The 16,736-nt window shown below is 42.8% G+C and overlaps 1 protein-coding gene across 2 annotated transcripts in view; it reads right to left on the bottom strand.

Annotated features, from left to right (window-relative positions):
• Positions 1 to 16,497, bottom strand: part of CHDH (choline dehydrogenase) — a 28,816-nt gene extending 12,319 nt beyond the window's left edge. For both annotated transcript variants that reach the window (XM_034776629.1, XM_034776628.1), the window contains exons 1-4: positions 16,383 to 16,497; positions 9,761 to 10,588; positions 9,272 to 9,423; positions 966 to 1,095 (exon numbers count right to left, since the gene is read on the bottom strand). In XM_034776629.1, the coding sequence (XP_034632520.1) occupies positions 966 to 1,095; positions 9,272 to 9,423; positions 9,761 to 10,520 (1,042 nt within the window). In that variant the 5' untranslated portion in view covers positions 10,521 to 10,588; positions 16,383 to 16,497. The remainder of the gene's footprint in view (positions 1 to 965; positions 1,096 to 9,271; positions 9,424 to 9,760; positions 10,589 to 16,382) is intronic.
• Between the last annotated feature and the right edge of the window lie 239 nt (positions 16,498 to 16,736).

Genomic DNA, 16,736 nt, shown 5'->3' with positions numbered 1-16,736 from the left:
ACACAATTAAGGTATTGAAGTTAACTTACACTGTACAAAATGTTGTCAGGCATGTTACAGTGTTTTTGGAACTGTGTAAAAATGATATTTTCTCATTGTGGGTATCATTGTTTCACCTCATCTACAGGCTTACGGCACCAGTTGGCAGTTCTACATCACACTTCATCTAAATGTACATAAAATAAGCTTTCAAAGTACATACAATGTGGGTATGTATAGGGTGGGCACATTAAATTCCAAAAATATGCCCCTTTTTTGAGAATTGCCACATGCTTAATTTAAGGTATTTATTCAGGCCATATGCCAGATTGTGCAGAATGCAAGGAAAAACTCCCTACATTATTCCTCATGGTGTGTTGACTCTTAGACTTAACAATAATAATTTGAATATGATTTTCAAATAATTTAGGTATGCAATTGAGTGTTTAATTTGCTTGAGCACACACAGGAAAATGGAGCATGCAAGTAGCCATATAAACAAATGGCAGAAATAGTTCTGGTCCTAAAAGCGGTAGGCATAATTTCTGAATGCAATGATAACTTTTAGCTAGAAAAGTTTAATTACTACATAAGGTCCATGTTCTACCCTACATCTTTATATAAAACTCTCATTATTATCAGTAGGCAATCTGCTGTGGATCAAAGAGAATGTATAGCTCTAATTTAAAAATTATCAGTGATACACACCGCTTCTTTGCTTTAAAATAAGTTATCTACGGGCATAGGTTCAGAAAGGAATGGATATTGGACACCATTACATGGAGAGGTGCAATGTATAAAAGAGGTTTTTCTAACTTCCATTAAAGTCAATGGGAGTCTTTCCATTGACTATAATGTTAGTTGGTTTGGGTCCATAGAGCCTGATCTAAAGGCCACTGAAGTTAATGGGAGTCATTCCAATGACTTCAATGGGCTCTGGATCAGACCCTGAGGGAGTTGAAAGATAAAACCAATAAAAAGATTACCAGGAAGGTGACAAACAACAGGGATCCCTAATTTTTTGAGGTCATCTGCATTTCCAACCCCAGACAACATAAGTAGCTGTGGGGAATTTATGGCACCTCCACTTAAAATCACTTCCTCACTGGCAAGCGCCTGAAAATTAAAAATAAATTTTAAAGAAGATTATTACAGGTTTGATTTTAGACCACAACCAATATTTCCAAGAGCTTTTTTTTTTTTAAAGATACTCTGTTTCTTTGGAATCATACCAGCATCCATCTTTATTATTCCAGATGTTTTGCTCACCTTGCTTGATATAAGTTTCTCTGGACAGAAATAACTAAGCTGTCACATTGGAACACAGTGTGAACTGAACAAAGTTTTGTAATCTATTAAGACTGTAGGGTACACAAGCATTCAATTTATCAAATAACATGATTGGCAGTACACTTGCGCTGTTCTTTCCAGAACAGAGATCTACAGTAACTTCAAGCAAGGAAACAGCCAGAGCCTGTTCCATTTTCACTAATTAAATTAATAAATTTAAAATCCTGAAAAAGACTTTACACTCTGAGGCATTCTGTAATATGTTAGCTCAACAAAGTCTCTCTTCAAGCATTGTCACATCCTCAGTCCAGCTGGTTTCACAGCCCTTGTGGTCTTATGGATTCCCCACTCCCCCTGCCCCACATAGCTATGTGCTATAGCAAGGAGCTCCTATAGGTATTTGTACATTCTGTTTTTTCATTAAACAACCTAAAGAATGTGCATCTCTCAGCTGGTTACCTCTTAAGCTGCTAACCATTAGCTGAGGTCCTCAGAGGTTAACCTATTTATCTCATCAGTACCTAGTGGGTGGACATTCATTATCTAACATCTTCAGCATCTGCTCTGTGACTCTTTCCACCCATAAACTTCATGGATGATATTCATTTGTTTTCTCTTGCTCTCAGTTGTCAAATTAGCACTGCAGATTTAGGGCAAAATCCTGCCCTGTCTTATGAAGAGTTGGAGAAAAGGGTGCAGGTTGCTCTTCCTTTCCTCATCTCCATCACATCCAGTCAGCAGCTAGACAGAACTCCAAGTCCGGTTTATCACTCTCTTCATTGTTAGACAGGGGAGCCGTGAATGTGTCCAACAGGAAACCATGTCTCCAAGGGGACTGCTCTCCAGGCAAGGTTGGAAATTCTGCCTTTGGCAGCAGGTGCTTAGGGGGAGCTCAGTCTGTTTAGAAGACCATTAAGGTTTGCTACAGAGCACATTTCTCCCCAAGACCCCTGAAATCATCCTGCCTTATACTCAGGAGCGCCGCCAGCTTTTCTGCCGCCCTAGGCGGTGGAAGGTCCCGCCCCGAAATGCCAACCCCACAGAGGCGGCGGAAGGTCCCGTCGCCGAAATACCGTGGCGGTCGCCACCCCCAAATTGTAGTGTCCTAGGCAACCGCCTAGGTCACCTAATGGGTTGCACCGGCCCTGCTTATATTAACAAAATGGCTCAGGAACTCTCCACATGTCCAGCACTCTCCATTATAAGGTTCAGAATAGCAAGAGCAGAATTTTGCCATTAGATATTTGAGATCTTAGGGCCAGAGAAAGTGCTATAAACATTGGGGAAGATGGTTAACATCTTAAATAAATTCAAACTTTTGCATAGTGGGGAGATTAGGAAAGAAATATTCAAGAAACTTAAAAGTGACTAGATTACATGAAATACATGTAAAGGGACGAACAGGAGTGTATTCACATAGGGAAGAAGAAACAAAGACCATTTAAATCTGATACAAATCCTAAAGCTACTACTACTCCTTGTTTGAGCTACAGAATGTTGTAAAATTAACACTGCACTGGTGCTCAATATACTGGAATACATCTCATCTAGCATCACTGAGCATACATTGAGCAATTGGCAAGTGATGCAACTTTGACATCCTTTCATCACTTTCATAACTTGCAAAGCAAATGCCATGAAAGAGTTCAAGAAGGTAGCTCTTGTATTGCTCATCTGCAGACACTAGAATTTAAGCCCAGTGTTTACTTTTGTAGAATTTAAGACTCTACAGTGCGTCTCCACTTTAATTTTAGCTGTGGCATTTTAAGCATGGTTCTGTAGTCCTCTAAAAATGACCAACTTGATTTTTCCTTCATATATACAGGGAATACCAGTATGCTAAGTACCATTTACTTTTACTATTCCTATTTCCTTTCTGACTGATAGAACAAAACAAAACTTACAAAAAGTTTGATTTTTATTAATTGTTTTCACACTACTCATCTGATGTTACTGCTGGCACACCCAGTGATGACATTTTGCTCCCCCCTTGTATTTTCTGCCCTGGACAAATGTCTAGTACGGTAGAACTAATACACAAAACATTCAGATTTATTGAACTGGTTCGTAAAACAGCAGCTATGCAAAATCTCTAAGGTGCATTGCACAATGTACACAAAAATAGTTCCAGAGAACCATCCGTGAGTCACTGTGTAATGAAGGATGTGTTCACATTATTGTTTCCTAATGAAAATGGGGCTTGTTTCAAATCACACTGTTTCCAAATGAGTACTCTTATCTCTGCTCTAGGTCATGGGTTCAAATCATCTCAGGACTTGAGTATATACCCAGTGCAACCCTGCTGCATAAACATTCATAGCTCGTAATTCACGTTGTATATAGTCATGTAGTGCATTTAAAGATGACCTCAGAGGAAAAACAATCAAGTTGGTCCCTTATATATGTACACACACATATACAGTTTGATATATAAAAAAAGCCTGAAAGCATTCCCAACCCCCTTAAATATTCTTTGTTTGCTTGATTTTTTTTACCTAAAAAATACCAGGACTATCAAGGCCATCTTCTTTGTTTTTGCGGCAGGACTTCTTAAATGACTGGGAGCTTTCTTAAGGCCATATCCAATGTCCATTAAAATCAATGGGGATATTATGGACTTTAATGTGCTTTGGATCAGGCCCTAAATCTTCACTTAAAAGGGAAGACCGAGGAAACATCAACAATCAAATAGTTTTTCCTAACTGTTTGATTTCAATAGTTGTTAACTAAAAACAAATATAACACAGAATTTTAAATAGTCTATAAAAATCATTTCTCTTCTCAATCAGGCTTCTTTGCATAATTTCTCTGATGTCAGAAAACTATTAGTTCTCCTGTCATCCTTAGAATCTCCCAGAAAAAAACAGGGGAGATGACTTGAATTTCTAATGTTAAAAAAGCAGTGGTGTGGAGGGAGAAACTGTGGTGTCTTTTTTATGTATCATAAAGCAAGAAAGGATAGTATCATATTTCTTTGCCTTTAGCAGGTCACCTTTACTCTTGCAAGCTTTTACTTTTAATGAAATCAAGCTGAAAGTTAAATTTTGAAACTGTCATACAGATCCCAATTTAGTTTTCCCAAAAGCGTGCATTTTTCTAGAGCCCTTGCACTTGAATTAGAAATGGCAGAAAATAAAAACCAGTCACTGTGGTAGAATGACAGAGGAATCAGAGCGCTCTCTTTCCAGGAGCATGTAAGAAAAGATATTGAATAAGACTTGTGTAGCTGAAGTTTTTAAAAGCACATTTGGCCCTAATACATTAAAAAATATATAATAACTGAGCAGAGAGAGAGAAAACAATTTCTTGCACTTATAATAATAACTAATAACTGAGCAGAGAGATTAAGTGATGTTTCCAAGGTCAGACAGGAAATCAGTGGCAGAGATTGGAATAGATTCTGGGTCTCCTGATACCCATCATTTGCTCAACTAGCACACCAAATCATATCAATATTTATATATGGTACACATGATGTTCCTGTATCTAGTACTTTATTTTCAGGGCCAAAACTAATAAAAGTACACTTGTCCTGTGTTATCGTTCTCATCACAACACCTTCTCTATAATAATGAAAGATTATTCATGTTCATGTAAGTAAATTGCTCAGTAAAGTGACAGGTGCTGTTTCTAGCCAACTTCTCCTCTCTGACACATATGGGGCTCCCATCAAAGTCAATGAGAATTCTGCAACTTTTGCCCTGCATTATTAATGGAAAGCATCATTCTAATTGGCTTAAAAGAATAGACATGTTCTGTGCTTTAGCAGATCAAAGAATAGTTTATTCATATTATCTTTTAACATTTAGCAGATGTTCAGTCACCCAACACTCTCTGCATATTGATTCCTGTGGGTATAATGAACTTCAGACGTTCGGGATGCTGGGGGAGCACTCAGGAATGATAAGATGGTTGTGGGGAAGCTGGATGAATTATTTGCATTGGTCTTCACGGTTGAGGATGTGGGGGAGATTCCCGGGCCCATTCTTTTTGGGTGCTGGTCTGGGGAGCTGTCCCAGATTAGGGTGAAGTTGGAGGGGGTTTTGGAATAGGTTGATAGACTGAACAGTGGGTCAGCGGGGCCAGATGGTATTCGCCTGGGAGTTCTGGGGGAACTCGGGTGTGATATTGCAGGACTACTCACTGTTGTCTGTAGCCTATCATTTGGATCAGCATCTGTGCCAGGTGGCTGAAGGATAGTTAGTGTGATGCCGATTTTTGAAAGAGGTGACCCCGGCAGTTGCAGGCCGGTGGGCCTGACTTCAGTGCCGGGCAAACTGGTTGAAGCTATGGTGGTGAGCGTGATTGTCAGACACATGAATGAGCATGGTTTTTGGGGGAATAGTCAACATGGTTTTTGTGGGGGGAAATCATGCCTCACCAATCTACTAGAATTCTTTGAGGGGGGTCAACGGGCAGGGGAACAAGGGGATCCAGTGGATATAGTGTATTTGGATTTTCAGAGAGCCTTTGACAAGGTGCGTTGGGCAAAGTGGGCAGTCAAAGGAGGGGAGGGAGGATTCTCTCTTGCATTGGTGAGTGGTTGGAGAATGGGAAGCGAGGGGTAGGAATGGATGGTCGGTTTTCGGGATGGAGAGAGGTAAATAGTGGTGTCCCCCAGGGGTCTGTACTGGGCCCAGGCCTGTTTAACATATTCATAAATGATCTGGAAGGAGGGGTGGAAGGTAGAGTGTCGGAGTTTGCAGATGATGCAGAACTACTCAAGATAGTTGAGTTCCAGGCAGACTCCGAAGAGTTATGGAAGGATCTCTCAAAACTGGGTAACTGGGCAACAAAGTGGCAGATGAAGTTTGGTGTTGATAGGTGCGGGGTGATGCACATTACAGAACATGGTCCCAGCTGTACATATAGAATGATGGGGTCTGGGATGGCTGTTACCACTCAAGAAAGAGATCTTGGAGTCATTGTGGATAGTTTTCTGAAAACATCCACTCAATGCGCAGCGGCAGTCAAAAAAGCAAACAGAATGTTGGGAATCATTAAGAAAGGGATAGATAATAAGACAGAAAATATCATATTGCCTCTATATAAATCCATGGTACGCCCACATCTTGAATACTGCATGCAGATGTGGTCGCTCCATCTCAAAAAAGATATATTGGAATTGGAAAAGGTTCAGAAAAGGACAACAAAAATTATTAGCAGTATGGAACGGCTTGTGGGGAAATAGAGCAGGGGGCCTTCTTTTTAATAGCCAGAGCTGTGAATCTAAAGGCCTCAAAATAAACCCTCCAACAGAGATCTGTTATGCTAACTACCCATACACAAAGCAGTACAGGCCAGGGCCTGAACTAGACTAGACTGCACAATTCCCTGCCAAACTCGGTCAAGGGTCATGACCAGAGGAGGGAGGGGGCAAGGAGGCAAAGAATAAAAAAGCCCCAGCAGCAGCACTAATGAAATATGTTCATGACTAATGAAATATAATAACCACTTGTGTGAAGCAATAGGTAACTTTAGCTAAATGCAATTTCTTGACTCATGCAGCTTCTCCTTTGGGTGATCTGTGACCCACTCCGTGATTCCAGCTATCTGCAAAAATAGCCAATCATAGATCCTCTTTAGGCGTCCCATGAACCCCCCCCCCAATCTTTAACCAAAAGACCCCGGAAAATAACATGTGTCTTGAGAAATGTACCCAAACTGGTGCCAAGTACCACCTCTGGGGAAAACCACCAAGCGCCCCTCTACCCAAATAAACATCCAATTCTCAGAAAAATGAGGAAGGTACCTGGGTGGGGTGGGGAATGACCCTGACCCTAGTTTCTTAACTCGAGGTTTAGGGGAGGGACTAACCCCAACCCTAATTTCTTAACTCATGACGTATTGTTTGTACTTTGCTTGCGGTTTGACGAAATAAAAGCCCGCCTGCGAGCGGTCCTCGGGGTGTCAGTCTTCGGACTGCACCCCAGTGCACTGGTATGTATGTCAATAAACTGGCCTCAGGCTTGAGTCTTTGAACTAAAATCATTGTGTGGGTGTCTTTGACCACAACAGGCTGCCATATGAGGAGAGATTAATAAAACTGGGACTTTTCAGCTTGGAAGAGAGATGACTAAGGGGGGATATGATAGAGGTCTATAAAATCATGACTGGTGTGGAGAAAGTAAATAAGGAAGTGTCCTTCTCATAACACGAGAACTAGGGGTCACCAAATGAAATTAATAGGCAATAGATTTAAAACAAACAAAAGGAAGTATTTTTTCACACAATGCACAGTCAACCTGTGGAACTCCTTGCCAGAGGATGTTCATAGAATATCAGAGTTGGAAGGGACCACAGGAGGTCATCTAGTCCAACTCCCTGCTCAAAGCGGGACTAATCCCCAGACAGATTTTTGCCCCAGATCCCTAAATGGCCCTCTCAAGGACTGAGCTCACAACGCTGAGTTTAGCAGGCCAATGCTCAAACCACTGAGCTATCCCTCAGGCCAAGGCTATAACAGGGTTCAAAAAATAATTAGATAAATTCATGGAGGATAGATCCATCAATGGGTATTAGCCAGGATGGGCAGGGATGATGTCCCTAGCCTCTGTTTGCCAGAAGCTGGGAATGGGCGACAGGGAATGGATCTCTTGATGATTACCTGTTCTGTTCATTCCCTGTGGGGAACCTGCCATTGGCCACTGTTGGAAGACAGAATACTGGGCTAGATGGACCTTTGGTCTGACCCAGTATGGCCGTTCTTGTGTTCAGTGAACTCAAATTGTCAAGATTTATGCACTCCTTTCCTTTGGTGTATTATTATTACAACATTTCACCTTTGTTATTACAATTTTAAAATAATATCTGAATCCATCTCAGGCAATTACCTACTTACATATGTAATAATCAGGAGTAATATTCAAAAGGGAAGAGTAAGGGCTTGTCTACATTGTGGGGTAATGCAATCTATGGGGGAGTGATTTCTAAAGTGCACTAATGTGTTGTGTATTCATTGGTCTGTGTAGACCTTGCTGGTGTGCTTTAACATAGTGCTATCTGAAACAGCACTACATTAAAGCGCACTAAGGAACCTTTAGTATGCACCAGCAGGGTCTATGCAGACTAAATAATGCACAGTACATTAGTCCGCTTTAGAAATCATACCTCCTAGAGCACATTACCTCATTATGTAGATAAGCCCTCACCGAGAGCACTTCTTTTCTTATGAAAGGTACTGAACTGAAAGCCCCAGAAACTGAAGACTTCTGTTTATCCATGGAAAAGCTAAGAAATAATGGCAGTTACTCATTGTTTTGCTAATATTCCTCGATCCTGACCTAATGTCAAAGGCCATTTTAGTCCTGACTCCCATTCCATTCTTGGCTTATGTGCTGAGACTGCCAGCGCATGTCCCCCTGATTGTGACAGTTTCTGTGATGTGGATGCCTGTTCAGTGGAAGTTGGAGTGAAATTACAAACCCATTTCATATAGGCCATCAAATAGCAATAAAACAGTTAGGGTATGTCTATTCCGCAGCTGGGAATGTGCCTTATAGTAGTTAGTCATTATTAGCCTTAACTGGATTAAAAATGGCAACAAAAAATGACTCTGTGTTCCATTATCTATCCCCTGAGCTATTCAGACTCTATAGAAGATACTCAGTTTTAACAGATTTTCCTAAATTGTTTTTCCAGCACATTAGTAATTCAGTACAATAGCCAACACACTGTAACTGTGCATGACTACTGCGTAGGTTCCAATTTCAAGCATAGCCTTTTCCTTTCTACACTCTCATCATCCATCCCCTCTTTCAGCATAGAGAATATACTGATGTCTGAAATGATACAAAGGAAATATACCGGTATTTTCTAACATAACTATTTAACAAAGAATCATATTCTTGAAACAGATTAGTGTTTTTGAGCTACAGTATTACATCTGAAAAGTGGAATTTTTGTACAGAAAGGATGTGTCAGTCTTAGTTTCTATTTGTTGTTAAATAAGGCTAAGTTTTCTTTGATCCCATTATTTCAGGAAGGGAAAAAAAATTCTTACCTTTTTCTTTTGCCCATTCTTGACATACTCAACCCCTATGGCTTTTGTCCCTTGAAACAAAATTTTCGTTACAAGTGTTCTAGCTTCTGTGGACAAGTTTGGGCGTGTTATGGCAGGGTGAAGGTAAGCACTAGCTGTGCTCCATCTTTGACCTACAAAATATAGGTTTTTATTTAACATCTGCAAGCATCAAAATAGTTCTTGCTCCTTCATTTTCAAGGCATTTTCTTGTCTTTCTTCCTATATAGAAATTATAGTGGGGTGCCACATTTACAGTTCAGAAGAAGCAGCTTTAAATTTAAGGACTAAAGGAATGAATGCAAACAGTTGATAGCAGCATTATGAAATCCTCTCTCCTTTCTAAAGGAAGACTTCTGTTCTGAAGTCAATGAAAATACTCCCATTGAATTCAATGGAAAATAGATTGACCCTTAAATACCATGTATAGGTTAGATACATACACTCCCAAAGTAACTCTTTAAAGTTTACCTCTGTGTATAGTCATATCCATCCAGCCAAATCCTTCTTGTTGGTAACCATTCATATCCTCTGTGAAAGAATAGCCAGCCTGCTGGGCTGCGTCCAGGAATGCATGATGAAGAGGATGGTTCGTCTTTCCTCTTGACACATGCAATGGTCCATTCCCACCTCTGTACAGGTTAGGACCCAGCTCATGAGTCTGTGCCTTCTTAAAATAAGGCAAGCAAAATTCATAGTCCCATCCCACAGCACCTTCTCTATGCCATCGATTGTAGTCTTCTGCGTGCCCCCGAATGTACACCATAGCATTGAGAGATGAGGAGCCACCCCACACTCTACCTCTGGGCCAGTACATAATTCGATTATCCAGGTGCTTTTGTGGTGTTGTGTGGTAATTCCAATTATATTTTTCATCACAAAGATTATAGGTTAATGCAGCAGGCATATGAATCTTCCACATTAATCTTTTACTATCTAGAAGGGTGTCTTTAGGGCCTGCTTCCAAAAGTAAAACAGTACTAAGGGAGTCTTCAGTCAATCGGCTGCCTAATACACACCCTGCTGATCCAGCTCCAACTATGATGTATCTATAAGAGTCTGCATTTTCAGAACTAAGTTTAGAGAATGTACGTGAAGTTTTTAATTGTTGCCCACTATAGGCTAGTAAGCTTTTGAGTGTGGGTGTTTTAAATGGAAATCCTGTTACTTTGTGCATTTGACTGACAGAAAGACCATAACATTTTTTAACTCCTTTGATTAAATGAGACATCCTTTTCTATATGTCTTCTCCTTTTAAGAACTTCTTGTCCCATACAATGCAGTATCAAATATCTTGTCCTAGAACACAAAAAAGATCTTAATTAAAAATGTATTAAGATGCATCTAGTTCAATCATAAAGGACTGCAACATGTGGCCTAAACTTTTGATGCATAATTTTAAAGCAAAGCTGGCAATTCACATTAATTATATGGCTATCCAAAAAGACAGCTGCAGTGCCAGCATGACAATAAACATTTATTTTATTGCAACATGCTGCTTTGTTATTCTTTATATGCAAGCAGTTTAATGCCAGTTTATTAGCATAGTTTTTTGCATTATATGCAGTCCACCTAAATGTGTTAGTTTATTCATAATACTTATCTGTTTTTATTAACATTTTTAAGAGGTAGCTAAGCATAACTACTCCCAGCCGAAAGACAATGGCTTACCATGGCCGCATGCAAGCTGAATTCTGTTGCCCGGACCTGCGTCTGTGATCTCTAACACCAAAGCCACAGGCACTCAATATTAAGATGGAAAATGCAACCCTGTACTGAAATCACATGTGCTATGTAATGTGAATAGTGTTGTTCACTATGAAAGAGTATAAGCATTGTTCTGTAAAATGTATCATTTAAAAAACTTCTCTCCTTTTTTTCAACCCTCCCTCCAGCAGCTGCAAATTTTTCAGGCCTCCCTCCTCCGTCCTGAAGGCTATCTCAGATAAGGCGGCGGAGGAAGAGGATGCAAGACGAGATGTTCACGGAAATAATGGAATGCACCCGCAATGAAAGAGCTCATTTGAATGAGTGGAAGGACACGGTATCTAAATTTAGGAAAGATGCCAGTGAAAGTGAGGTCATGAGGGATGCTCGAGATGAGAGGTGGCAGGCTGCAATGCTGGGGCTGCTGCGTGAGCAAACAGACATGTTCCGGCGTCTGGTGGAGCTTCAGGAACGGCAGCAGGATAACAGACTGCCACTGCAGCCGCTGTATAACCTCCCTCCCCCCTCACCATGTTCCATATCCTCCTCACCCAGATGTGTAAGAACACGTGGGGGGGGAGGCTCCGTGCACCCTCCCACTCCACCCCAGTGGACAGCCCAACCAAAAGGCTGTCATTATATTGAATTTTTTCACTGGCCTTTTACTTCCCTCCTATCCTCCTCCCAAACCTCACCCAGATTACCTTGTCGGTTCTCTCCCTATGTTTATAATCAATTAATAAAGAATACATGATTTTTAAATGATAGTGACTTTATTTCCTTTGAAAGCAAGCTGGGGGAAGGGGGAGGGTGGGTTCCTTACAGAGAATGAGTCAATAAAGGGGGCGGGTTTTCATGAAGGAGAAACAAACAGAAATTTCACACTGTAACCTGGCCAGTCATGAAACTGGTTTTCAAAGCTTCTCTGATGCACAGCGCTTCCTGGTGTGCTCTTCTAATCGCCCTGGTGTCTGGCTGCGTGTAATCAGCAGCCAGGCAATTTGCCTCAGCCTCCCACCCCACCATAAAGGTCTCCCCCTTACTTTCACAGAGATTGTGGAGCACACAGCAAGCAGAAATAACAATGGGGATATTGGTTTGGCTGAGGTCTGAGCGAGTCAATAACGATCGCCAGCGACCTTTTAAACGGCCAAATGCACATTCTACCACCATTCTGCACTTGCTCAGCCTGTAGTTGAACAGCTCCTGACTCCTGTCCAGGCTGCCTGGGTACAGCTTCATAAGCCATGGCATTAAGGGGTAGGCTGGGTCCCCAAGAATAACTATTGGCATTTCAACATCCCCAACGGTCATTTTCTGGTCCGGGAAGTAAGTCCCTTGCTGCAGCCATTTAAACAGATTAGTGTTCCTGAAGACGCAAGCGTCATGAACCCTTCCCAGCCAGCCCACGTTGATGTTGGTGAAACGTCCCTTGTGATCCACAAGTGCTTGCAGCACCATTGAAAAGTACCCCTTGCGGTTTATGTACTGGGTACCTGGTGCTCCGGTGCCAAGATAGGGATATGGGTTCCATCTATCGCCACACCACAGTTAGGGAATCCCTTTGCAGCAAAGCCATCCACTATGACCTGCACGTTTCCCAGAGTCACTACCTTTCGTAACAGCACCTCAGTGATTGCTTTGGCTACTTGCATCACAGCAGCCCCCACAGTAGATTTGCCCACTCCAAATTGATTCCCGACTGACCGGTAGCTGTCGGGCGTTGCAAGCTTCCACCGGGCTATCGCCACTCGCTTCTCAACTGTGAGGGCTGCTCTCATCTTGGTATTCTTCAGGGCAGGGGAAAGCAAGACACAAAGTTCCATGAAAGTGCCCTTACGCATGCAAAAGTTTCGCAGCCACTGGGAATCGTCCCACACCTGCAACAATATGCAGTCCCACCAGTCTGTGCGTGTTTCCCGGGCCCAGAATCAGCGTTCCACGGCTATAACCTGCCCCATTAACAGCATGATCTCCAAAGCACCGGGTCCCACGGTTTGATAGAATTCCATGTCCATATCCTCATCACTCTCACTGCCGCGCTGCCGTAGCCTACTCCTCACAGCCTGGTTTTGAATGTTCTGGTTCAGCATAAACTGCACGATTACGCGCGAGGTGTTTACAATGTTCATGACTGCTGTCTTGAGCTGAGTGGGCTCCATGCTTGCCGTGGTATGGCATCTGCACTATTCAACCAGGAAAAAGGCGCGAAACGGTTGTCTGCCGTTGCTTCCCTGGAGAGGGGGGAGGATATACCCAGAACCACCCGCGACAATGTTTTTGGCCCCATCAGGCATTGGGATCTCAACCCAGAATTCCAATGGGTGGAGGAGACTGCAGGAACTATGGGATAGCTACCCACAGTGCAGTGCTCCAGAAATCGACGCTAGCCCCGGTACATGGATGCACACCACCGAATTAATGCGCTTAGTATGGCCGCATACATTCGACTTTATACAATCTGTTTCCAAAATTCGAATTATATAAATTCGGATTAATCCCGTAGTGTAGACATACCCTAAGAGGTGGAGCAGAGTTGTACTCCTTTTCTCAGAGGATGCTTTTGGGCAGAGACCCTTAGGCAAACTGGCTGAATACAAAGAATGATCTCTAGTACAGGTTTCACTGTTAGTTTAACAGAGTTTAAGTTGACCTTACATTTCATGTTTTTGTTTGTTTGTTTTGCTTGCTGTATTGAAACTAGACCGGTTTTCTTTTAGATACTGCAACTGCAAGTTTCTTAAACAAGGGATAATCACTGTTGGAAATCCCTGAGGAGAGAAAATGAACTATGACACAAAGTTAGAAGTGAGATAGCAGCTTACAGACTGAGGCCAAGGCATTCAAATGAATCTGAGGGCCAGTGTGAACATGGGGAAAGTCCCATGATTCTTAATCTAAATCCAGTGTATACAGTTCTCATTGCTTTCATCCTGTTAATCCCTCAAATAGAATCCTATACAAATTCCTAGTTCTGTTTGTGCATGTTTGGAGGGGATGACCCAAATCTCCATTTACCTGTATTGGACTATATAGGAGAGGCATACTGAGATCTTTATTATTGTTGAAAATAAATTCCTTTAATATTTTGCTAGGGTCAGAAGAAGGTTCTCAGTGGTAATTATGTAAAGTTCACGCACTTTCACTGAGGATTTGTTAGAACACAGATACTGTTTTACTGTGATTCATCTCTAAGGTATCATGGTTTAGTCTTCCTAGATATTTATCTTCACTCTTGCAATGCTTTCATTAATAGTAATATCTAGTGGTTATGACTTGCCTTTCTTTTTCCATTCCAACCTAAGGGTGAGACATTAAACACAGCTAAGTGAACGTCTATGGAAACATTTTAGATAATTTTCTCTGCAACTTTGCTAGTAAAGGAAGTTAATTTGTTTAAGGACATATATGGCAGAATCCTTTTATTTAAAGTGTTTCTGCAGTATTTAAAAGCCTGTGTTCAAACCTACCCAGATGAGGGCCCATAAGCAAGTGACACATGCAATAGAGAAACCTTTTAATATAAAAACAACAAGGAGTCTGGTAGCACCTTAAAGACTAACCGATTTATTTGGGCATAAGCTTTTGTGAGTAAAAACCTCACTTCTTCAGATGCATAGAGTGAAAGTTACAGATGCAGGCATTATATACTGACACTTGGAGAGAACGGAGTTACTTTGCAAGTGGAGAACCAGTGTTGACAGGGCCAATTCAAATCAGGGTGGATGTAGTCCACTCCCAATAACAGATGAGGAGGTATCAATTCCAGGAGAGGAAAAGCTGCTTCTGCAATGAGCCAGCCACTCCCCGTCCCTATTCAAGCCCAGATTAATGGTGTTAAATTTGCAAATGAATTTTAGTTCTGCTGTTTCTCTTTGAAGTCTGTTTCTGAACTTTTTTTTGTTCAATAATAGTGACTTTTAAATCTGTAATAGAATGACCAGTGTTCACTTACTGGCTTTTGTATGTTACCATTCCTTATGTCCGATTTGTGTCCATTTATTCTTTTGCGGAGGGACTGTCCGGTTTGGCCAATCTACATGGCAGAGGGGCATTGCTGGCACATGATGCCATATATAACATTAGTAGATGTGCAGGATGTTCACCAGCCCAGGAACCAATCCCTGTAGCAAACCTCGTTGCCTACTCTGTCCCCATATCTACTCTGGCAACACCATCAGAGGACCCAACCACATCAGCCACACCATCAAGGGCTCATTCACCTGCACATCTACTAATGTTATATATGCCATCATGTGCCAGCAATGCCCCTCTGCCATGTACATTGGCCAAACCAGACAGTCCCTCCGCAAAAGAATAAATGGACACAAATAGGACATCAGGAATGGTAACATACAAAAGCCAGTAAGTGAACACTTCAATCTCCCTGGTCATTCTATTACAGATTTAAAAGTCACTATTATTGAACAAAAAAAGTTCAGAAACAGACTTCAAAGAGAAACAGCAGAACTAACATTCATTTGCAAATTTAACACCATTAATCTGGGCTTGAATAGGGACTGGGAGTGGCTGGCTCATTACAGAAGCAGCTTTTCCTCTCTTGGAATTGATACCTCCTCATCTATTATTGGGAGTGGACTACATCCACCCTGATTGAATTGGTCCTATCAACACTGGTTCTCCACTTGCGAAGTAACTCCCTTCTCTCCATGTGTCAGTACATAATGCCTGCATCTGTAACTTTCACTCTATGCATCTGAAGAAGTGAGGTTTTTACCCACGAAAGCTTATGCCCAAATAAATCTGTCAGTCTTTAAGGTGCCACCAGACTCCTTGTTGTTTTTGTAGATACAGACTAACACAGCTACCCCCCGGATACTTTTAATATAAAGTAAACCTGGGGGCTAGACTCCCAACAAGCTGGTGAAAATCGGCCTAGTTCCATTTGCTTCTGGGGAGCCTTTACCGTCAGCACAACGACAGGACGGTCCGGTAAAACGTGTAGCTATCACGTAGACGCATGTAAGTTTCATGAAGCTGCAGCAGAGACATTGCTGCCCCTTTGCAGCAGGAGGGGCCTAAGGCAGCGGGGAAGGGGAAACCCCTCACGTAGGCCAGTGAAGGAACAAGCAGAGCATGGCCACGCCGCTGCCACGAGGCAGGTTGAACCCAATGCAGCGCCGCTGCTGGGGCCGCCCGCGGGCTCCGTGCTCTCTGCAACCAGGGCGGGGAGGGAACGAAGTTAAGGGAAGTTTCCTCCCCCCCCCCCGGAGCCTTTCCAGCACCTTGCGCGAGCCTAGCTCCCGGCTGAGGCTCGGCACAGATGGGGGGCGAGGCGAGCGCATTCCGGGGCTCCCCCTCCCCAGCCCCAATCTCCACCCCCGCGGCACATGACTCTCCCTCCTCAGACCCCAGCCGCACTCACGGGGCAGCGAGCCCGGCTCCTCAGCGCCACCGGCCACGGCCCCACTCGACTCCGGAGGTTTGGACAGCGGGACTCTGCTGACTGGCCCTTGGACCATCCAAAGGGCAGCCAGAGACAAGGGGGGCGGGCTCCTGCCCCCTCCTCTTTCCCTCCCCCCTGTCCCAGTTATAGGCTTGGGCCGGGCTGGCCCAGCTCCCGGGGGCCTGTGCTGGGGCTGGAGGTGCTTACACGAGCTGCAGAGCAGCTGTAACTTTCCAGTTACAGCTGAGCCCGGTGCCTGTCTAGCCTGAGCAGTGACATGCTGACCTGTGGCTGTCTGCTAGGCCGGGGCCGGGCTGCACCTGCACGCGGCGT

This window comes from Trachemys scripta, chromosome 7 (assembly GCF_013100865.1).
Source record: "Trachemys scripta elegans isolate TJP31775 chromosome 7, CAS_Tse_1.0, whole genome shotgun sequence".
Lineage (NCBI taxonomy): Eukaryota > Metazoa > Chordata > Testudines > Emydidae > Trachemys > Trachemys scripta.
Note: the sequence above shows the minus strand (reverse complement) of the source record. Positions and strands in the feature narration are given on the sequence as shown.